Source organism: Brachypodium distachyon, chromosome 4, assembly GCF_000005505.3.
Source record: "Brachypodium distachyon strain Bd21 chromosome 4, Brachypodium_distachyon_v3.0, whole genome shotgun sequence".
NCBI classification, from domain to species: Eukaryota; Viridiplantae; Streptophyta; class Magnoliopsida; order Poales; family Poaceae; genus Brachypodium; species Brachypodium distachyon.
This window is the reverse complement of record NC_016134.3, coordinates 46,231,926-46,253,036: the sequence shown is the minus strand read 5'-3', so window position 1 is coordinate 46,253,036 and position 21,111 is coordinate 46,231,926. Positions and strand designations below refer to the sequence as shown.

The window sequence follows — 21,111 nt, the reverse complement described above, 5'->3', positions numbered from 1 at the left end:
GTTTCGGCTGGGCCCATGCGTTCGCCAAAATGGCCGATCATGTTTCAGGCCCAGCCCAGGCTGGCTCAGGCTCGGCTCAGTTCAGTTCTGAGCTTTGGCCTTTGGGACACCGATCCGAAAGGAAAGGATTCCATGGTGGTCAAGGTCAAGTGGTCATCCTTCTAAAATTCTTTTCACTTCTACAGGAATGGCGCCAACCAACGAACCCATAACGCTAGAAAGATTCCAAATTCATCGTATGCAAAGAAGTTTCTAATTCATTGATACTCTCAGATTACATAGACCCCCGATCGAATATGTTCGATCTCGGTTAACTGCCGGCGAATTGTTAGATGATCTCGTCGATGGATCTACACATTTGCGGCGGCGGCGGCGGGGGCGGCGAACTGCAGCCTGAGGCGTCCGCCCTCGCGGGACGCGTGGAGGAGCTCCTTGCCGGGGATGACGACCTCGACGAGCACGAAGCGCCCCTCCGCCCTGAAGGACCGGAAGCACACGCTCGGCTTCCCGCCGCGGCCCCCGCTCGCGATCGACCGTATCGGCGGCGGGAACGTCCTCTGCTCCTCCTTCCCCTTCTCCTTGGCGGCCATGTCCGCAACGATCTCGATTTCCTCCTCCTGAGTCTTGGGGGTTTTGGCGATTTCGTCGAGGTCATCGTCCCGGACGACGTCGACGGCGGTGCTCTCGGAGCCGAGCCCCTCGGTGCAGAGCAGCAGGGCGGACGCCGACGCGCTCTTCGTCTTCTTCACGCAGAAGCTCGCGCTCCGCTTCACCGGCGCCGGACGCGGCCGCAGCAGCGCGTCCAGCGACGAGTCGTCCTTGCTCTTCTCGGTGCCGCCGTCCAGCGCCCACGAAGATGATGCCGCCGGCGCCGGAGGAGGAGGAGGCGGAGGCGGAAGAAGGCGTAGAACCGGCGGCGGATGAGGCTTCTCCTGGAAGTGGAGCTCGCCGAATATCTCGGTGAAGGACGCCGTGTCCTTGTTGTTGGGGAAGTGGCGGCGGTGGTTCCACGACGACGAGAGCGCCTCCAGCAGCGTCGGGTTCTCCGGCACCGGCTTCTCGAACAGCCGCCTCAGCCCGCTGTCCGCCGCCATGCTTGCCAACACACTAACACTCTTCCACTGCAAAGAAAATAATCAATCGATATGAAATTTCTGATTAAACACAGCATGTGTAAGATCGTTAATTCATTCATGGCCGGAGATGGCCACGGTGCTCACCTGGATCAGACAGCTGCGGAGGCTGTCGATTCAGACAAGCTCTTCTTCCTGTCCTGTGCAGCTGTGCTCTGCTGACCAACTGTGAGGACTCAGGAGGGAGAGGCAGCACATATATATAGTCAGAGAAAAGGAAAGGCCAAGAGATGTGAGCCATTTCATCTCATTTTTTCAAAAGAATCAGACAAAATTAGGAATTTTCTGTGGCTGTGGAATTGGAATATTTTTTCCTTTTACACAAGTGGATCGATCCATCTGGTGTTTTGCAGGCCGAGGTGAAATTCGCGGGTGGAAATAAAAATCGGTTGGGTGCTGTCATTCTGCAGCTCACATAGATAAAATAAAGGTCTCATTTTTTCTTTCTAGAAACCAGATATGTACCCTATGAAATCTGTATGATGCTGCTGCATCAGTGTGCATTTGTGGTCGGGGGGAATTTCAGGAACGCAAACTTTCGAATGCTGATGGCGCGAGGACCGGTTGTCGACAACAGCTTGACCACACCAGTGGTGCACTTGTCACTGGGAATAACGAAAAGAGTGAAGGAAAACAAGGTAGAATAGAATAAAGCTGTCTGATTCTGATGTTTACAACGAGAGGGCATGGATGGATGGATGCCATTGCTCAAGGGTGAGTGAGAGTTCAGTTCAGACAGTTCTGGTGTCGGGAAATTATTTTGTTCTCTCCTTTTGCAAACAATATCATCAAGGATGAAGTGAGTGCAATGGAGAAAAGGAATAGATAATAAAACCATAAATAATAGTACTGATTCTTTCTTCCTTATGGTACAAAACTGTTTCTTTTTTACGGTACAAAACCATTTCTTTTGCGGTACTTGCAGACATGGAATGACTGCAGTGGCTCTTAGTTTTATCTGCGAAGCAAATTGCCTACTTTTGAAATAAAAAAGAAGGATGACATCAGCCATAGTGTTCATATTCTTTCTCAAAAGATCATGGTGAGTTGACACTGACCATTCCAATACACAAGAATGAAAGGTAACCACCAGAATAAGGTGCGAGATGCAGTGGGAATTTAGGATTTTTGAAGAAATTTATGTACAGCGAAAAGCAATGGCCTCTGATTTTAATTTACTCAAACAATGACAAGTACTGATAAAGAGGATACAAAAGTTAGTGTAGGTGGGGGGAAAGTATCAGAAGATACAGAATCATGATCTCACAGGAAATGGTAACCACATCAAAAATGCAAAATAGGGGAGCACACAGTTCTCGGTTGGTCCTCTATGCAGGAACACATTGGGTCAGTCATCTATTGCACAACAGAAATGGCAAAGCCATCCGGTCTCATTCATCTCCACGCTTCAATCCGTTCAACCGTGGAGTTTAACCGGCTCACGATGCTCGCACCTCTTGACTTTTTCTCAGCTGGAGCAACGGCAGGTGTTCCAGACTGCCCCTTACCCTTTCTGGTCCTCCTACTATTCAGGCTACGGCTCCCCTTGCCTTGAAGTGAGTTCACAGTTGTAGCACATGAAGCATTGGCAGTGGCCAAAGGTGCCGGAAGAGGTTCGGACCAACTAGAGAAGCCCTCCATGTTTGTCAAGACATTACCTGTCTGTCCAGAAGGTGCTGAGTGTCCTCCAGCAGGGGTAGTCTCGTTAGGCTTGTCTTTGGTGATGTGTGCAGGGCTGTTCAGCAGGGGTTCCTCACTGACAAAAGAAGGACGTCTTGATTCTTCCTCATGGTGAGAATCAACAGGGAGGCTGGGGTTATGATGCCCATTTTCATCAGATGGGTCCTTTTGGGGCAAAGACCCATCCTCCAGATTGGACTCCTCTCTATCCTTGAGGGTCTTCTGTATTAGCATTTTGAGAAAATTCATCACTTGCACTGCATACATCAGTGCAGTCAAAGGATCTACCATCTGCATGACATTGTGCAGCAGTTAGCACCCACCTAACCATTTGATTATTGGATTTTAGCTTAAAATACATAGCCGATTTCCTACTAGGACAATATGTCACCTGAGTCATATTTGGTGCAAAAACCATAGCAATGTTGCGAGCATTCATCTTGTTTATCTGTTCTTCTTGGACAACATCAGCCATTAAATTAACGGCCCAGTCAAGTAAGCCTGCTTCAGCTGGTGGAAGGCATTTGGCAACCCGGACACAATCCTCTTCAGACTGGCATTGCATCACCTGTTCTGGTGGAATAGGGTCCAGCACTCCGCTTGGCAATTCCCTAAACCATGCCTGGAAAGGATAGAAAAACATATGGAATGAGGATAAACTTTGTGTCATCAAATATGCTGGCAGCCAAGCAAGTTTACTGATCAAGAGCATGAACTGTTTCCAAAAGCAAGATTTGATTCTTTTTTTAGGAGAAGCGAGATTTCTCTGCAGCAGAAGATCGCAGAAATTTGTGCGTGAAAAAGAGAAGACTAGGTTCCATTAGAATGCGAGTCTTGATTCTTCTGACAATTGTTGATATGAATTTCTACAAGGGAAGATAATCATGACCACTAATGACTCTCTGGTTGCTGTTCTTATTTCTGCTTAGGATACTAGTGTTGCTAATAGAATTGCATAAGCTACATGATAAAGAAAATCTTACTTTGATTAGACCTGCCAAACAGTGAACATCAATACCATACGGAATAATTCCACTGTTTAACTGGTCTCTCACAAGCTCCTCCTGGCTATTCTCTGCGTTTATACGAAAAATACCTTCTGCCTGCAAATTACAAGCAAGAGAACATTTATTTAGTCAGATTAAAGCTACAAAGCACTAACAAAAAGCACGTAACAGTCAACTCCATTGCTGAAACACCCATACCCGGAGACCACCTTGTTCATAAAGACGTCTCTGCATCATCAAGAGAATTGTCGGAACACTGTTTCGTCTGGAATCATAGGAACACTGCATTGATTCTGTTGAAACTCCAAAGACACTTGCACTGCATTTCAAGTTTCAATCAGCTGAAGATTAGGAACCACTAAAGTAAACATGCTTCAAGCTTAAAATTCTACTGTTCAAGATAACATATACTGACATATATAATTGCAAGAGGCATATACATCCTGCAAAATTAAGGATATGAGCACATGGAAATGAGAGCACCTTGCATATGAGGTCAAGGCATCTTTAAAGAACCATATTTTAAAATTCTAGATGGTTCCCAAGGAAATATTACAGAGAGAATATTAAATATGATGTCAATATAAAGATGCTATCAGTTTGAATTGCTGATGTTGGTGTTTGTGCCACTTTATCTTCTGGTAGAGATACTATGCTAGGCTTCCTTCTTTTTATAAAGTAGAAACGGGGTATGGAGCCATTTTCTCTATTCTTTCTAGAATGCCTAGTTGTAAGAACCCACATCCTGGAACTCCCGCCCAAAATAAATAAATACTACACTTACACACTTTCCTCATTCTTTCCTAGAATAAGTCAGAAAGGCCAGCAAAGAAGAAGGAATCAATTTCAAATCACTAAGCTGGCCTATTATTTTACTGATACAATGTTAGAATCTAAAATAGACAACGTATTCTGGTGGGTTCAGATTATAAAGCTGCAGATTAATCAGATGTGTATTAGAGGTACTACGGTTTAATAAGAAATACAGATATAATATTTTAGAATGAGTACTAGAGTTGTATAAAATGCAACTATGTTTTCAAATGTAAGTCTGCTTACTGTAGTACATATCTGGAAAATCGTGGGCAACTCGGCTAGTTCTATAAACATGACAAAAGAAATATATGGGAAAATGATAGCAAAGGATAAGGTGCAGCCCTAGTGTACTAAATAAAGTGAATGAATCGCCTATTTGAGATAACATAGGCCATTAGTGAACCACGGTCCCAACAACCTTCCAAAGTAATAGATGATGTAACAATGTACTTTCTTAATATCCCTAGAATGGTCAATAGAAATCATTGAACTCGTTGCGTCATTTTTCTCCTTATCTTATTTGGGTGGTTTTAGACAAGTCAATAAAGGATTGGAGTTGATGGGAACAGTAAAAGAGCCCAGGGATGAAAATGAAATACAACCACAACAGCAGGAATTAAGGAAGCCACCGGAACAAAATGGACTATAAGATGCAAAAGGTTACATTTCAGCCATTTATAGCCCCCCCCCCCCCCCCCGCCTGTCTCTCTCTCCCTAATCATGAATCATAATGACAAAACAAAAGTTCAAGTTACAATCTTCTCTAATGTTTATACCAAGTTTTTAATTCAGTTTTATGAAGTGAGAGGCTACAGAAATTTCGTCACAGTACAAGGAGTACATCCAGATACATGATTGACAAACTATTTTTTTAGGGAATTGACTAACTATTAGCAGAACAGGAAGGCAAACAATACAAAACTACTCTATTTGTATTGGGTTAATTCACTACAGTTCACATCCAGCTAAAGGATACCACAAAAAAAAATCAAGCTATCATATAAAATATCAATTGGAATAATATTCCACCTGAAAAAGAAAGTCAAACTTGCCTCTCTACTAAATCAAAGCAGCACAGATGGTTGCAATACAGGAAAGAGAAAGAACATATTTTTCACCCCCAGTGAATTTTTTTTTAAATTACGCAAACAACAGTGGCATTTATTGGTTAATAAAACTGATGTAGTATTATAATAAAACTGATGTAGTATTATTTTAACTACCCCATTTATAGACGAGATTGTTTGAATTCCAGAAACAGAACTTTTAATAAACAGACATTAGAATCAAATTCAAATAATTTCTAGAAAAAATCAAATGCAAATGAGAACAAAAATGAATCTTGGGATGTCCTTGAATTCAGAACAAAATCACATTAGAAGAAGAACTGGAGGACAGACCTGGCACTAGGAGCGCGGCGGGGCACCTCGGGCTCGAACTCGACGGGGAGCCCCAGGAATCCATGGAACCTGTCGAAGGTGACATGAGCCACGTGCTGCACCTCCGTCGGCCACCCGATCTCCATCCCACAGCCTCCGCTTTCGCCGCCGCCGCCGCCCTCCTCCCTGCACCCGAACAACGACTTGCGCAGCAGCTCAAGCAGCAGTTCCAAGAACGACCACCGCTCCTCTTCCTCTTCGGATCCTTCTACCTCCCGCTCTCTCCGTCCTTCAAGTCGAAGGCCTCCTGTAGATCCTGTAGGGTTCTCCGCTCTGCTGCCTCTGTGGAGCACGTCGCTATCGGCATTGGCTAAATAGCGCAGGGAGGAGGAGGCGCGGCTTGCGGGGGAAGCGAGGTTGGTCGGGCCCCGGAGTATCGCCACCTCCGTCATTGCCTCCTCGTGGGATTATGAGCTGTAATCTGGTGCGGGCGTAGGGCCGATTTGGGGGGGGCGAAGAACCGAGTGGGGATGATTTCCTGGATGGTGGATGGAGTGGGCCAAACGCAGCGGCGAGACGAGGAATGATTGGGGGATTCTTGTAGTGGAGTTCTTGGTGGATTGCTGCTGCTATTCAGGATTTGTTCAATGCCTTGCTTTCGATTGGAGAACTGGAATGGGGATTGGTCGTTGGTGGAGCGCGTGGCCTCCAAAATCCACGAAACGAATGAATCAGCTCAGAATAAAGATGCAAAAAAATTTAGCGTGGGGGGAGGCTAAGACCAAATCTGCTCAGCTGTTTGGTGGGAAAAGGCTGTGATTTCTGTGGAGGTGGAGTTGGATTGAAGGGAGGGGCTGGGACGGGGCCGTCATCATTCCTCTCATGCTACTGCTGCTCTCTTTTTAGGATGCGCACGCATGGACGAACATGCTTCTCGGCTCTCGCTTCTCGCTCACGCTCACGCCTGCCTCCGCCCTGCTCGCTCCTCTGTTTGGGCAGTTTGGGGTAAGTACCTTCAAAGAAAGTCCACGCAGTTCCAGCAGTTTTGAACCGGCTTCGTTCCAAAGACTCTCGAGCTGATTTCTTTTCACCCTGAGATTTTGAGTTATAGATTCTGGAAGTATAGCTCGTACAAACAAAGTATAGTGCTTGCTTTGCGGCCAAAAAAAAAGTTTTGTGCTTATCTAGGAAAGCAATTATCACAAGTGCAAGAAATTTTAAGATACATGGTTGAAAATTTGAAATGTCATTAGCACGTCAAAACCAAGTGAATTAAAACAAAAAATGCAGAAATTTTGAGATTATTTGCTTGTTTGATTGGAGAAATATGGGAGAAGGGAAAGGGAAAATTGCATTTGAACTCTGGGAACATTTCTTCCTTGAGATTAGAGCTTATGCTTGGTTTCATTTCAAACTTGGAGGAAACGTTCATCTCATATGAAATTCCTTTGATGTAATGGAGTACCATGATCCAAAGACCTTGTATGTGGGTTTTTCTCCCTTACTTTTCAATTCCTCTATTTTTTAAAAACTTTGTTTCAAAGAGGTCTATGCTTGGATCTTTGCTAATACGCATCAACAATTTCTTTTACCACACGAGATTACCGAAATTTGATGATATTGACCATTTTTAGACAAGTTCATAGCACTTAGAAAACTTGAATTGATTCTCGCCTAAAAAATTGAACTACTTCTGGCCCTAGGCTAGCACGACTCAAAATGATGCCGATCACACGCACGCACACATACACAACTTAGTGTGCCTAGGACCGATAGTGTGGACCCTTTCTCCTTGATGGCGCTCCAACATTAGTAGAGTGGTTGCTGCTTGCAAGGCTGCTCATGGGCCAAGCCCATTCCCAATCCCAAATGTCATAGGGGTGGTTCCTCTTTTTAGTTTTTACTCACCCTCGCATCATTTCACCAATTTTTGTTGTAGTTTTCTGATTTTTGTGCTTGGGGATAGACGATTATCAATGGAATGCAAGCATCCTCCTATTATTTTGTTAATTTCTTACTTCTTATTTGACAAGTACTCCCTTAAACTAAAATAGCAACAACAATTTAGGATCGGAGGGAGTAGCTAGGCTTAATGTTATTTTGGGGGTGTAGCTATCCAAATATATTTGACATGTGATTTATTGGTGGATGTAATTGGATCACTAATTATATTGGGTGCAATTACATGGAACTTATCACAAATATTTTTTGGATGTAATGGAACGCAACTAAAACATGGTTTAATAGTTATGCTAGCATGTGGAGGGTTAATAATGTTGTGCCTTTACATTTGCGAATTTATTCAAAGTTTGCTGGTAAATTTTAATTTTGTTGTCATGCAAAGGTTTACTTCAAAAACCATTATCATTATACATTGATGGAGGGAAATGCATATGACAAGCATCATCAATAGCGAGCGCATAATTGGCAGTTTTGTCAGATAAATTGGAACTAAAACCGATAACAAATATTTTGTCGAGATGGAAAATGGAGGATCTCGTTATGGTAGCAAATGAGCTAGCCCGTCGATTAGTCGCACATGAACTTGGCATTGAATAATACTAGCTAGATTACTTTGAATTCTCAACCTTCCTCTTATTTTACCTATGATATATCCTGATTGACGAAGTGTAGAACAAATAATTCATGAATTTTGACATAACTTGTCACTGTGTCTTTTTAGTACGTATTCCTGTGAGTCTGTTTTTGTATGTATTTACGGTTACACTAGTGTCAAACAAAGATACAATCCAATCCGTGCAATCACCCCGCTCATTGGATCGGTTGATGCCGACTATTCCCACATGGCGTGCTTCGCTCCTTCATGGCCCACGTGTGAAGTTTTGGTGGCCTTCTCGAATGGGACATGACATTGAGATCTTCCTTTTCCTCTTCTCCACCTACTCCACTATTCTTTCTTCTGAATATATTTACATGGGGCTCCTCAGCTGCTCCTCCTCGTCTTCCTTCCCTTCCTCTTATCTTGCTTCATATGGATAGAGCTTAGATCCATCACGCTAAGGGGGAGTTCAAACTGAACTCAAAATGAAAGACCACCACGTGACAAAGCTGGATCAAGATGGTGGGCGCGGATGTGGTTGGGATCGTGCTCGCAAAATCCAGCTTTGGCGTGGCCTGAACGAGCTAGATTCATCACTCGCGAGTCCACGACAATAAGATCGATGCTTCAAGATGTTAACATTTAAAGATCAGCAAATTTGGATTTTTCATGTTGCATGGTTGTTTTGGCATGTCGTGAGCTCATGCATGCTTTGTCTTAGGCCCCCCGCTTCATGTTGCAGTGATTTGGAAGTCTATTGCAATGTTGGCATTATGTTGCAACGATGTTTTCGTTTTGCTGCATACATTTGTTCGCTCATGTTGCATACCTTGCGGACCATTTTCTCGACATTTCGTAACAACCAATGACCATTTTTATTTTGCATGCATGGTTATGTTTTGAGATATTGCAATGTTCATGAAGTTTGCAGAGCCACCGGATCCACAGTTCGACACCTAAGCACGGCAAGAAAGTGAGAAACCAAAAATATCTCCGCTCCCATCGAGGCAAACTATTGTCTTCCCCCCTTGCCTTTCTTCACTCTTACCCTTTCCCCCCGCTCGCTCCTGACCTGAAAAACCTCTCCTATTCCGCCACTGGGTGCCCTAGCCGCCGCCCGCCGACGCTCGATCTCGCCCCACCGCCGCCACCCCCTCCCCCTCCGCCCCAGCACCCTCGCTCGTCTTCCTCCCCGCGCGAGCGCCGCCACCGCCGGTTGGTCTCCCCTTCGACTCTCTCGCCCCCGACCGTTTATCCTCCCATCACCCCCACGAACCGATCCCGCCCTTTAGCTCACCGTTTCATGTCCTTAATTTTCTCCGATTCGTAACTGAGGTAAAAATCGAGGTATGGCGGCCGCCCTATCCTGCCCTACTGGGTCCTCCGCCTGTGATCTCTGCCGTTACATGACGGAAATAGTTAGATAGCAAGTGATTCCAGCCTTTTTATAATGTAGTTCGTTGCAAGTGTTACTTTAATTATGTCGATACGCCCGTTTCTGTTCCGCTTAGTGATATAGGTGGCTACCTTTATTGCGTCGATTACCCGTGATAATTTAGGATGGGATTCGTTTAATTTCATATGTAAGAATGTGCTCTGTTGCTAGTGCTATATTCTATTTCACTCATTATGCAATTTTTATGCTATTGGTTACCGTAGGACCAAGGGAGTTTCATTGTTGATTATGTAGTTTGTCACTACTGACTGATTCCCTGGTAGTATATCTTTTCCGTTCAGCTTACTGGCATAGTTGGCCAATTTGTCAACTTGTTCGCCACCATATTTTCTATTCGCATGGTTAGCATGGCCTTTTCAGCTTTAACAATATGTTTGACTATTATTGTACCGGTTCCACCATGTATTTCTTCTGATGAGATCAGCTATGTACGCTAGTCTGAGCTACATTGGTTATCTGCCATGCGTCTGTCTGTTGTATGTGACAATGCTTACCTCTTTTCTGTTTCGACTCTATAGTGGAAGCACGTTGTCGCATATGTCAAGTTGCCAACTTCTATCATGCTAGTGCATTAGGGATTGAGGGTACTGTTGGGTATTTTTGGTTCTTTAGCAAACTCTTGTCTTCTTTCGGCGAACAAGACACCTGCCGTACTCTGTAGCTATTTTTTTGGCCTGGCGCATGGAACCCACATGGCACACTTTACGTGGCAGTGTGACACTCTTTTTATGGCATGCTTATCATGCACTGGACATAGAGAGTGGCAACATAGTTGGAAACTTAGACATCCTCTGTACTCTTTGCTTTAAGTCTGACCTAATATAGCCGGAAGCAGCCTTACCTTTTTTTATTTGATCGAGTCCTATATTTGGTTTTAGCTATTCATACATTTTGAATGCAGAAGCTTATGAATTTAGCGTATATGCAGGCATCAAAATCCTGATTGGATAGAAGTCAGTGAGGCCAGCCGATGGGTTTTGATAATGAATGTATTCTGTACATTCAATCTCTTCCCGGTGAATATTTTTGCCCTGTTTGTCGGACACTCATATACCCCAACGAAGCTTTGCAAACTCAGTGCACACATCTCTACTGCAAACCTTGCTTGGCTTATGTAGCAGCTACCACACAAGCCTGCCCTTATGATGGCTACTTAGTGACAGAAGCTGATTCCAAGGTATTTCTTTCTTTTTAAGGAACTAATTTATGCATAATACAGTAATTATATTGGGAACTAATGTGCCCCTTGTCTATAACCTGCTTTGTAATATGCAGCCTCTGGTGGACTCGAATAAATCACTTGCTGAGTCAATTGGTAAAGTTACAGTACACTGCTTGTACAATAAGAGTGGTTGCCAATGGCAAGGAAATCTTTCTGAAAGCATCACACATGGTACTGCTTGTGCCTATGGGAACTCCCCTGTTGTTTGCAACCGCTGTGGCACACAGATTGTACATCGTCAAGTGCAAGAACATGCCCAGCTTTGCCCTGTACGTCTGTCATATGCTAAGTGCTCTGCTACATAAGTCTAGAACTATTTCCTTATGATTAATTCTTTTTTCCTTTGCGTGTCTTTGTAGGGCTCGCAATCTCAAACACAACAGTCTGGCAGTAGTCTGACACAGTCATCAGCTGCAACAACCCAGGCAGTCACCCAAGATCCGTCTGCACTTCCCTCTGCGGTTTCGTCAGCAGTGCCTGCAGCAGCTCCTCTTACAGCAGTCCCACCTGCAAGTACAGCTGGAGCTGCAACAGCTTCTGCAGTGGCAGCTAGTTCGGCTGGTGCAACCACAGCAAGCATGGCGGCTGTGGCCCCTTTCCTCGCAGCGGCACCTGCTGCTGCTAGTCAAGGTCAAGCAGTTGCTCCCCAAACTCAAACAGCCGAGCAGTACCAGCAGCAGCTCCAGTACCAACAGTATTACCAGCAGCATTACCCTGGCTACAACCCCTACACCCAGCAGTATCAACAGTATGGGCAATATCAGCAGTACCCACAGCCTCAACTGCAAGTGGCACCGCAGCATGTTGCTCAAGCTTCTGCACAACCTGCTCCATATGCTCAGCCTCAATTCCCGCAGCCCTCTCAAGCCCAACACATGGTGGCAAACCAACAAAATCAGTCCCACCTTTCCCAATTCCAAGCACCAGTAGTTCAGCCACAGCCTCAGCAGAATCCGCCATTGCAGTCAGCACCTCAAGTTCCACAAATGCAACCACATGGTGAAGTACCTCTCCAGCTACCTCACCCCCAAGCACAACCTTCTACTCAAGTTGGTAGCCAGCCATTTGCAATTCCTGCTACTCAAGCAGTAGTCTCCCAGGTGCAGGCACATGTACAATCTCATCCTCAACAATATCAGCAGGCAGTTGGCCAGCAACAGCATACACAAATGCAGCACTTACCTCAGCAGCATCATCTTCAATCTCAGACCCAGCACCAGCATGCACAAGTGCAACAGCAATCCTACCCACAACCTCAGGTCTATAATCAGCCTCATACAGTGCCTCATGCACAACCTCAGAATCCTTCAATACATGCTGTAACGGGTCATCAATCATATCCACAGCCTCAGCCAGCACATCAGAGTCAGATGCCTCATGGTGCAACACTTCAACACCCTGCACATGCGTCTCACCAACAATTAGTTGGTCCTCAGTATCCTGCACTTGTTCGCCCCCTGCAGGGTCAATTTCCATTGCAAGGCCAACAGCCAGCTATGCTGGCTCCTCAAGGAAGTCAGCATGCACAACAACATCAGCAACATGTTGGGCATCATGCTCAGCAGCCACCAATGCATCCCAGCATCCCTTCCCAGGCACCAGCACAAGGATTTCCTCTTAACACATCTGTTCCTTCACAAACGGGTCAATTATACCAACAAGGAATGCACTCATCACAACAACAGATGCATTCTCAACCTTTCCAGCCCCATGGTCCACCATTCATGCAACAGCAGCATGTCCCAACTTCAACTAGTAGGTCTACGAGTCATGTTGCAACAGCACACCAGTTCCAAGAATCAGGGAAGTCAGAAAATGCAGCCAATGCTACTGGCAATGCTGAAGTAAGTGATAATAGAAACAGAGGTGTTGAATCTTCTGGCATAAAGCCGCAATCTCTGGTTGATAAAAATGTGAGCAGAGAGCAGAATGATTTTGGTAATATTAGAAAAGATGCGTCACAAACTGGCATTGCATTGGGCGGTGCAGATGGTTCGGACAAAGGCAAAGGAAAGGATGAATTTACTGGCCAGGAAAGTAATTCACATGTTACAGATGTACGTGGAGGCCAAGAGTCTAAGGTCTCAAATATATCCAATGATCTTGAAAAAGGAGGATCAAATCTGAGAGGACTGGGGTCCTATGTGCCCCCTGGTATGGGGCCACAGTTTCCATCTGGACCTGATAAGATGCTCCCTCAACATATGCTCCATACTGGTCCTATGCCGCCTACGCAAGGACAGCTGAATCAGATGAGACCACCTAGGCATAGCTTTCCTGAAAATATCCAGCCTACAATGCAGCAACAACCATATGGTTCATATCAATCTGAAATGGCACCAAGGGCATTTGCACCAAACCTTCCAAGGCCTGGACCCATCAGACCTGATGATGGCATGATTCGGCCACCCATGGGTGGACCCTTGCCTGGACATCATGACCCAATTGGTCCACCTTTTGCTCCAGAAAATGTTGGTCGGCCTCATTCTATTGGTAATTCTCTGGACCTAAAACAATACTTTTGCTTTCTTAATTGTAAGCATCTTGACCAAAGCTTCCATCCACTCAGGAATGATAAAGAGCAATGGTGTTGGCAGTGGGCCACTTGAGAATTCCAGGGCTTTCCATGAGGAAGGGTTCAATACTTCATGGGAACATTCCAGGTCATTGGCATCATATCCTGGCAGATACAATGCCAACCCTAAAGATATTGAAGAGAATATGAAGCAATTTCCAGGGCCAACACATCATGATGGCGACGGTCTTCAAAGGCCCCCCAGGCCTTTTGATAGTTTCGCTGATTCATTACCTGGAAGGCTTCCATTCCCAAACAAGCCAGGTCCATACCCTATGGGATTCCCTGAAGATTTATCAAGAAAACCTCATTCAATTGGTGGTCATCCTGACTTAGAATTTGGTAATCACAGGATGGACGGAATCCCTAGAAACCCAGGTAAGGATTATAAGATGGTTCTAAACTCCTCGTAAGTTAAGGCTTGATTTGAAATTTCATTATCAGCAGGTCTTCATGGGTTTAGCTTATGACTCTTTGATAATTTCATAATGTTTCAGTGACCCTCTAATGAGTTCAAATGGTTTTCAGGTCCATTTGTCCAAGGACTGGCAGCTGGGCCTGGAGGTCTTCGTAAAGACCAACTAGGCTCTGCGAACCTTCCTGGGAATATACAACGTGATTTTGACAATCCCGAGTTCCAACGTCAACATTTCCACCCTGGTGATACTTTTGTTCCAAGAAATCTACATGGAGGTGGAGAACCCCTTGGACATGGTCAATTGCATGGAATTGAACCTTCTGGTTACCGCTTCCAAGGTCACATGCATCCAGATGATCCAAATCTTGTTGAATATTCTCAACATGGTTATCCACAAGAATCTGGCAACTTCAGTTTGGTGGGTTATCAATGTTGAATTCATAAATTTAATTTTTTTTGGTGTTTATTTGTGATGCACTAAGTGTCCATATGCTATCGCTGTTGCTTGATGTATCATTTGCTTCTGAACTGTTGTTGTTTTCTTGTATTGTTCAGGGTGGATTCTTCAGCAACAGAGATGTTGGTTGGTGCCGAATATGCATGTTTAACTGTGGGAGTGCAGAGGACCTGGATCTACATGTGCATACAAGGGAACATCAGCAGCATGCAATGGAAATTGTTCTGAAAATGAAGCACGATGTCGCAAAGAGGCAGAAGATGTGAGTGTCTTTCTGTACTAATTTGAGTTTGGACATTCAGGTGAAATATTTACCTGGTTTTAACTCTCACCCGTTCCTCAGGAATTCTGGAGGCCCCAAGTCATTCAACAAAAAAGTAGCTGGGAAGAGCAACTTCCGTGGAAATAGGCGTTAGACCTCTTGTTCTTAGTCCTGAGCTTGATGAGGTTTGAAGGTAAGCTTGGTGGTTGCATTTTCTCCTTAAGTGCAACCTTTTTGTCCTAAAAGATCACGAGGTAAGTTGCTTTGCTTCCTTTTTTTTGCCAGGTTGCTGCAAATGCTCTTTGGACTTATCCGAGACTACTGAAAATTGAGACCTATTCATGCATTTGGGTTAAGGTAGTTCTGCATGTTTGGGAATGGAGCTTGTAGTGGCCCCAAACTTTTGCTAGTATGTTGGCCTGCAGACTTTACATGCTTTTTTTTTTGTTATTTTGGATATTCAATTGCTGAAGTTATTCTGATTTGAGGACTTCTATTTCTGAGCGTGCACCCTTCAGTCTTGCACATATGATAGTACTGGATAATACTTTCTCCATTTCATTTTGTGTGTATTTTGGTCTAGCACATAGATTAAGGAAGTCAATAATAGTAGTGGGAAATGACCGTGGTAGCCATGGCGTGTTATCTTATGAACATGAGAGAGAAAGTTTGTATGCGTGTTTAGCCATAAATGATGGAGATATACTCCCTCCGTTCCTTAAAAAATGTCATATTAGGTTTCATTAGGACAAGGCTTTGAGCACAAATTATTATGTCAAGGTGTGGTTTATATGACATAAAATTAGTATAGCTAGATTCGTTATCAAAAGTACTTCATGATACTTGTGGTTTCATGTCATATAAACCACACTTTAACATAGTAATTTGTGGTCAAAGCCTTGTCTTAACGAAAGCTAATATGACATTTTGTAAGGAACGGAGGGAGTATGATAGATAAGTGAGAGGGCAAAAGAGATAAAGCCACTATTTCTACACACATGCCTTATATATTGAAAGAAGATTGCAAAAACAACACTTGACTTACTTGTAAATCCAATAGGCACAAATGAGTTTTGTCATCATGTGTACTGGGGTACTGGGGCTTAGTGACAGATCAACTTTTGTTTTCCCAGAAGGATAAAAGTATCCTACAGAAATGTATATCTCTTACGTTAAATTTGTATGTATTTTTAGGGCACTTCTGGTGTGTAAAATTGCCAGCAGTTGCTTTATTAAATTCCAAAATATACCATGACTTATTGAACTGAACCCTAAGATCCTACACACTGCTCTAAATAAAGGCCTGTGAAAAGGATATTTTATAAGGTAAATGTAGCCCGTCCATTGTATTAAGTTGAATTTGAATGTTAGACCGACAAAAAGGACAGTGAATATAGTTAAATGGACATTGAACGTTCAGTAGGACTGTTTTGTAGTAGAAATATTTCTCCCCCATCACAAATTATAGCACGGAACATTTAGTGTGAAGCATTGAAGCATCATAGCTTATTCTAATCTCCCCTTTCTGCTACTTCCATGGATGGTAGCTGGGAGTTCCACTCCATGTATAGCAAAGATGTATTAGATGTTTACTTGGTCACTGCATAGGTATTTATATAGTTATCTGACGTTCAAGAACTGAAACGGTGTAGAGGACTGGTTATGGTGTAAAGTGTAAACAGTAATTGTGGTGTGACTATTCGTTGACCATTTATCTTTATCTTGTCATGATGGTTTGCTAGTCCACATTTTCTTATTCGTGATATATATATTAAGAATCTGCTTATTGTCTTGTATCGAACTACAAATTGGAGGGTCTTTTTCTTTCCTAATTGAAGTGTGGTCTTGAGTTATTCACATGTGTATAACTTTGTGACATTGCCAATGATCGGCTGTTTATGCCTATGAGGGCATGCAAATTCTAAAATGTGGAAGAGTGACAGACCGGGAAGGGAGGGAAGAACACACAGAATTAGCAAACATGGGACATGAATAAAAATCCTGGATGTTAGCATGAGGACACGTAATAAGAGAGACATGTTGGAGGTGGCTAATTGAAAGGACTTGCAGAACGTAAATAAAAGTTCTGTTACTTGGTTTTGAGATGGACATTGATGTAGTTGAAAAGCTAACCTGGTACTTTTCGAAACTGCTGATACCAGCAAAGGACTTGTTTGCTCTGGTAGATGGTTACTTTCTTCTTAGAGGCATGCTTCTTGGTTCGATCACTATAGGTTTGGAGTGGAGAATGACATCAGAATTTATGGACACTAGGGGGTGTGTTTGGATGCTAGCCAAAACCCACCTTACCAAATTTTTGGTCATGACCAAAACTTTGGTCTTTGTTTGGATTGGAGCCAATAATTTGGCAAGGCAATGACTTCTTGCCAACTCTAGTTCATTTCTGTTGCCAATTTTAGCCAACTCATGGGCCACCAAAACCTTTACCAATTTTTTGGCTAGCCAAATTTGGCATGAATTGGCAGGGCAAGAGTTGGCATAAATTGGGCATGAATTGGCAGGGCTTCCTTAGTAATAATGTTTTCATTTTTAATTCAGTTCAGTTTGATATGGTTTCTTCAGTAAATGTTGATATGATGGTTAATTATTGGCATACAATAAGTTTCCTTGGCAGTAGCCTTTTTTCTGGATGTGTTTCTTTCAAGGTGACCATTGAATGATATGCTTTTTTTGTTGTCTGTTTGCTAAGCAGAGATTGACAAGTTTAGGAAATTTCCTGCGAGGGCTCCACGTTCGTACAATCGTACTTGCATGCTTTCCTGAAGGCGGTAAGGATAGATATGTATTGAACATTTTTTACGGCGTGTTTTAACTTTGCCGTCAATCTTTGGCCCAAATAAATTGATTTCTCTAGTCATGTCTCATTTTCTTGACTACTGGTTTTGCCCCTAGACTGCTTTGCTTTTATATGATGACATTCGTTTATCTGTAAAACCTGGTTGGGACTAACTGATAACGTACACACACTATTTTTGTGGTATGTTTTGGCTAGAAAATTATCCTCTGCGGGGTCCTAAGTTTGGCAAGGCACTATTGTGGTTGTGCACCATAAGCCCCGCCAAAACGGTCATACTTGCCTAAGCAAAGTATAACAAAGTTCGGCAACTAACCTACACCCCAAACTCCCAAATCAAGTTGACTTGATAGTAGATATATAGAGAACTTGTACTTGTTTTGACCTGCATGCGGATTAGATCCGAACTTATTTAAGTAGGTTCAGTGACCTATGTGCAGCACCTTTTTATCTCTTTTACTACTAGAACATTTTTGTTCGTGGGTTACAATTTTAATTTTCCAATCTTTTGTCATGATGTGAAATCATTGTGATTGAAATACCACACTAAACACCTTAATTGAAGGTCTTACTTTTTTAGTAAAACTTTTGAGGCATAGGCTTTGTGTTCATTTTGCAATATCTGCTTCTTGTATATTAAGAACTACACTGAACACCATGTATCTCTGATTTTTAGTGTGGAAAACCACCTACCCAGCATTTCTGGATCCTACCGTGCCTCTCTGGTTGCGTGCAAAATGGTGAAAACCTAAAAGAGCAACTAAATTTAGTACTGTCAGGCCTTGACAGTGGAGTTTTATTCAAACTGACATTACCGCTTCACTACCACATTCAGAGATTCAGAGAAAGTCTACGGGTCACGTGAAATAGGAACCACATACTGTTTTGTCAGACATGGAGATCATAATTTTATAGAAAAAGCTAGAACAGTTTTGGGAAAGTGGGTATCGCCTAAATGACAAAGCATAAAGAAAAGCCTTTATTAGTTGGGATAAACCTAAGGCTGGTTAATAGGGGCACGTCAAGCCCTCAGTATTATCAACAATTAGTTTGTGCTTACTTGCCGTGTGTTCCGAACATTATGCTTTCTACTCGATCCTTTTCCTGTGTTTTTGCTTTGGAAGTCTTGTAGCACCCTGTCGGGAGTTCATGGTGAATGTGCTGGAAGCCCGAGATGCACTCACGTGTGATGCTCTTCGTCCCTGCAAGTGCCGTTCAGTGTCTCAGTACCAGGGCTGTATCCACGCCATGTTCTTCCGTTGGATAGCTCTTTCGTTGTAAAAATGACGCTGATTCGTCACAAGTGTATTTTTTGTTTACTAATTTGTACTCCGTAGATGTATATTGCACTGGTGTGAGCATTTGTTTTGTTCTCCCTTCATCTGTACTAGTAAAGATTCAGCTATGAACTCCGTTTTGGGTTATTTTGCAGTGCTCTGTAGCTACCGTTTTTTTTTTGACAGAAACTGTAGCTAGCGTTTATCACGTTGAGAAGTGTAAACAACTTGATTAACGTAGTAAGCTCTCTGAGCTCGGTTAGAGCTTGGCTAGAGCCCCAATCTCGCTTGGATGTATACGAGTACTTTCTTTTGCGCTCGACTTGGACCTCCGCAGAGGAGCCAGCATGGTTTTGGATTGCCCTTTGTTGCGACAAATATGTACTCCTTCCGTCGTGTGACGTCAAATAAGAGTCTACAAATTCACGTCACTTATTTTTATTTTGGGATGGAGGGAGTTGATGTTTCATGTTTGACATATGTACGAATAATACATATGCATATATACAAGAAATTAAGTGGGGCATATCACAAGTATAAATCAATGCTCTCTGCCTTCACTTGTGTGGAAAGAACCGCCCTCAATCTATTGCCGATATGCAAACTATCAGACGGAATGAGACGGAATGAGATGACATGTGTTTCCCTTATGTCGTACATGCCGCAGCTTGTAGGAGAACAAGTTGCTTTTAGCGGTACGATGGGTGGATAACACGCATGTTGAGGACGAATAATTCTCATGAAGTACATGTGATTTCCTCGCAAATAGTCGGCATGAGCAGACGCAAGAACGGCCTTTGAGTAAATATCACTAATGAATAGTAGACTTAGTAGTGCTTGATCACCCAAGGTTGGCACTTGGGACCACCGAGACATCTCCAAATTTGCATGGAATACTTGGAACTCGGTTGTTTTGGCAATCACCCAAGGGTTTTCCCTCGTGATCATACTGAAAGCATGGGGCGACCATCAGCAACGATCCACCTGAAACCACAAGGTAACGCTGGTCTGCGTTCCTGATGCCGGTGCCAACAATCACTTGCTTGGGAGGAGAAACCCTTGGCTCCCCGGTGCTTCTGTCCGCGCTAACCTCATATTCAAAGAGGTGTCCCTGAAGGCTGACAGTGTAAACCTTTCCTCGGTGCATGGCTATACTGAGGTAAACGACTGAATCGTGTGGAGTAGTGCTTGTTGACACCGACCATGAGCATGAACCCGGCCGGCAGCACGAGATGACGGTGGGATCCGTCGGTGATTCTCGCGACGATAAGGGCACTCGATTATACAATGAAACTCCAAACGGCATTATAGGGTGGTGGCTTCATTATGGCTCCTGAGAGAGGGGTTTTTAGCAGGAGCTGGCGCTGAAGCTCAACGACTCCACCAACGCGCCGTGTGACATATCTATAGTGTAACAACCAATTGTCGGAGCAGCCAAGGCACAAGGGTGCTTCTTGGGAGTCGGACAGGAGCCGGTGCAGCTCGCCGCTGTAGCGCCCGAGGCAATGTTGGGGACTGCTCCTGCAAAGCGTAGTGCCATTGCCTGCAGATGGAGCCGAAGCGGACGCGGTTGGTAACTGAAGACATGCGGCCTAGGACCACTGCAACGGCCTCCTCCTGTAAACAGCAGCAGGCGCGCCATGTACGTCTGCAACCCGGCGACGCGGCGGTGGCAGCGGCTGCCGCCGCGCCCGCTGCGCCCCGACGCCGGGCCGCGCGTCTTCCGCGACCGCCTGCACCTCGTGTTCGACCCGGCCGTGTCGCTGCGCTACCGCGTCTTCTTCTTCCCCGAGGTGCCCGGCAAGCCGACGCCACGGTCGCCGCCTCCTGCTCCTACTAGTCATGGCAAGAGACCTCGCGACGACTGCTGCGTGGGCAGCGAGATTGAGAACCTGCCCGCGGCGTCAAGGACGTATCAAGAGGAGGTAAATAATGTGGGCTCCATGGAGTGGCCGCCGCCCTCGTACGCCCTTCAGGTCTTCTCCTCGGAGACCGGCCTGTGGGAGGAGAGGTGCTTTGTTCGGCAAGGCGATGCGGTGACCACGGTGTCCGAG

At 44.3% G+C, this 21,111-nt stretch overlaps 3 protein-coding genes across 8 annotated transcripts; 1 reads left to right on the top strand and 2 right to left on the bottom strand.

Moving 5' to 3' along the window:
• Nucleotides 1-223: 223 nt before the first annotated feature.
• On the bottom strand, nucleotides 224-1,380 carry LOC100828229 (protein FAF-like, chloroplastic). The gene is made up of 2 exons (XM_003576985.4): nucleotides 1,221-1,380; nucleotides 224-1,121 (listed from the first exon to the last, which is right to left on the bottom strand). Exon 2 carries the CDS (start codon nucleotides 1,092-1,094, stop codon nucleotides 351-353), a length of 744 nt encoding a protein of 247 aa, XP_003577033.1. The 5' UTR covers nucleotides 1,095-1,121; nucleotides 1,221-1,380; the 3' UTR covers nucleotides 224-350.
• Nucleotides 1,381-2,274: 894 nt separating this feature from the next.
• Nucleotides 2,275-7,030, bottom strand: LOC100842082 (rho GTPase-activating protein 5). Its single transcript, XM_003578846.3, has 5 exons — nucleotides 6,037-7,030; nucleotides 4,019-4,139; nucleotides 3,797-3,916; nucleotides 3,205-3,435; nucleotides 2,275-3,104 (listed from the first exon to the last, which is right to left on the bottom strand). Exons 1-5 carry the CDS (start codon nucleotides 6,465-6,467, stop codon nucleotides 2,529-2,531), a joined length of 1,479 nt encoding a protein of 492 aa, XP_003578894.1. The 5' UTR covers nucleotides 6,468-7,030; the 3' UTR covers nucleotides 2,275-2,528.
• A 2,678-nt stretch (nucleotides 7,031-9,708) lies between these two features.
• On the top strand, nucleotides 9,709-19,211 carry LOC100827924 (trithorax group protein osa). Of its 6 annotated transcripts, none has more exons than XR_001407810.2 (11): nucleotides 9,709-9,922; nucleotides 10,960-11,208; nucleotides 11,307-11,522; nucleotides 11,613-13,746; nucleotides 13,823-14,206; nucleotides 14,357-14,664; nucleotides 14,802-14,965; nucleotides 15,047-15,158; nucleotides 15,251-15,322; nucleotides 17,679-17,754; nucleotides 18,457-19,211. XR_001407810.2 is itself a non-coding variant. In XM_010240395.3 (9 exons), exons 2-8 carry the CDS (start codon nucleotides 11,002-11,004, stop codon nucleotides 15,117-15,119), a joined length of 3,486 nt encoding a protein of 1,161 aa, XP_010238697.1. In that variant the 5' UTR covers nucleotides 9,710-9,922; nucleotides 10,960-11,001; the 3' UTR covers nucleotides 15,120-15,158; nucleotides 15,251-15,639. The 6 variants fall into 6 exon arrangements, 2 of the variants coding, with proteins under 2 accessions (XP_010238697.1, XP_010238699.1); XR_001407809.2 differs by having other exon boundaries at nucleotides 9,710-9,922; nucleotides 15,251-15,374; XR_732742.3 differs by having other exon boundaries at nucleotides 17,679-19,211.
• Nucleotides 19,212-21,111: the final 1,900 nt, after the last annotated feature.

Bases quoted from the DNA above. Each gene is read 5' to 3' on its own strand.
- LOC100828229 (XM_003576985.4), bottom strand. From the start codon at position 1,094: ATGGCGGCGGACAGCGGGCTGAGGCGGCTGTTCGAGAAGCCGGTGCCG.
- LOC100842082 (XM_003578846.3), bottom strand. From the start codon at position 6,467: ATGACGGAGGTGGCGATACTCCGGGGCCCGACCAACCTCGCTTCCCCC. The intron at 3,436-3,796 runs GTAAGATTTTCT...TATCCTTTCCAG, and splicing joins GTTTGGCAGGTCTAATCAAA to GCATGGTTTAGGGAATTGCC. The intron at 3,105-3,204 runs GTGACATATTGT...AATGTCATGCAG, and splicing joins TTGCACCAAATATGACTCAG to ATGGTAGATCCTTTGACTGC.
- LOC100827924 (XM_010240395.3), top strand. From the start codon at position 11,002: ATGGGTTTTGATAATGAATGTATTCTGTACATTCAATCTCTTCCCGGT. The intron at 11,523-11,612 runs GTACGTCTGTCA...GTGTCTTTGTAG, and splicing joins AACATGCCCAGCTTTGCCCT to GGCTCGCAATCTCAAACACA. The intron at 13,747-13,822 runs GTAATTCTCTGG...CCATCCACTCAG, and splicing joins TGGTCGGCCTCATTCTATTG to GAATGATAAAGAGCAATGGT.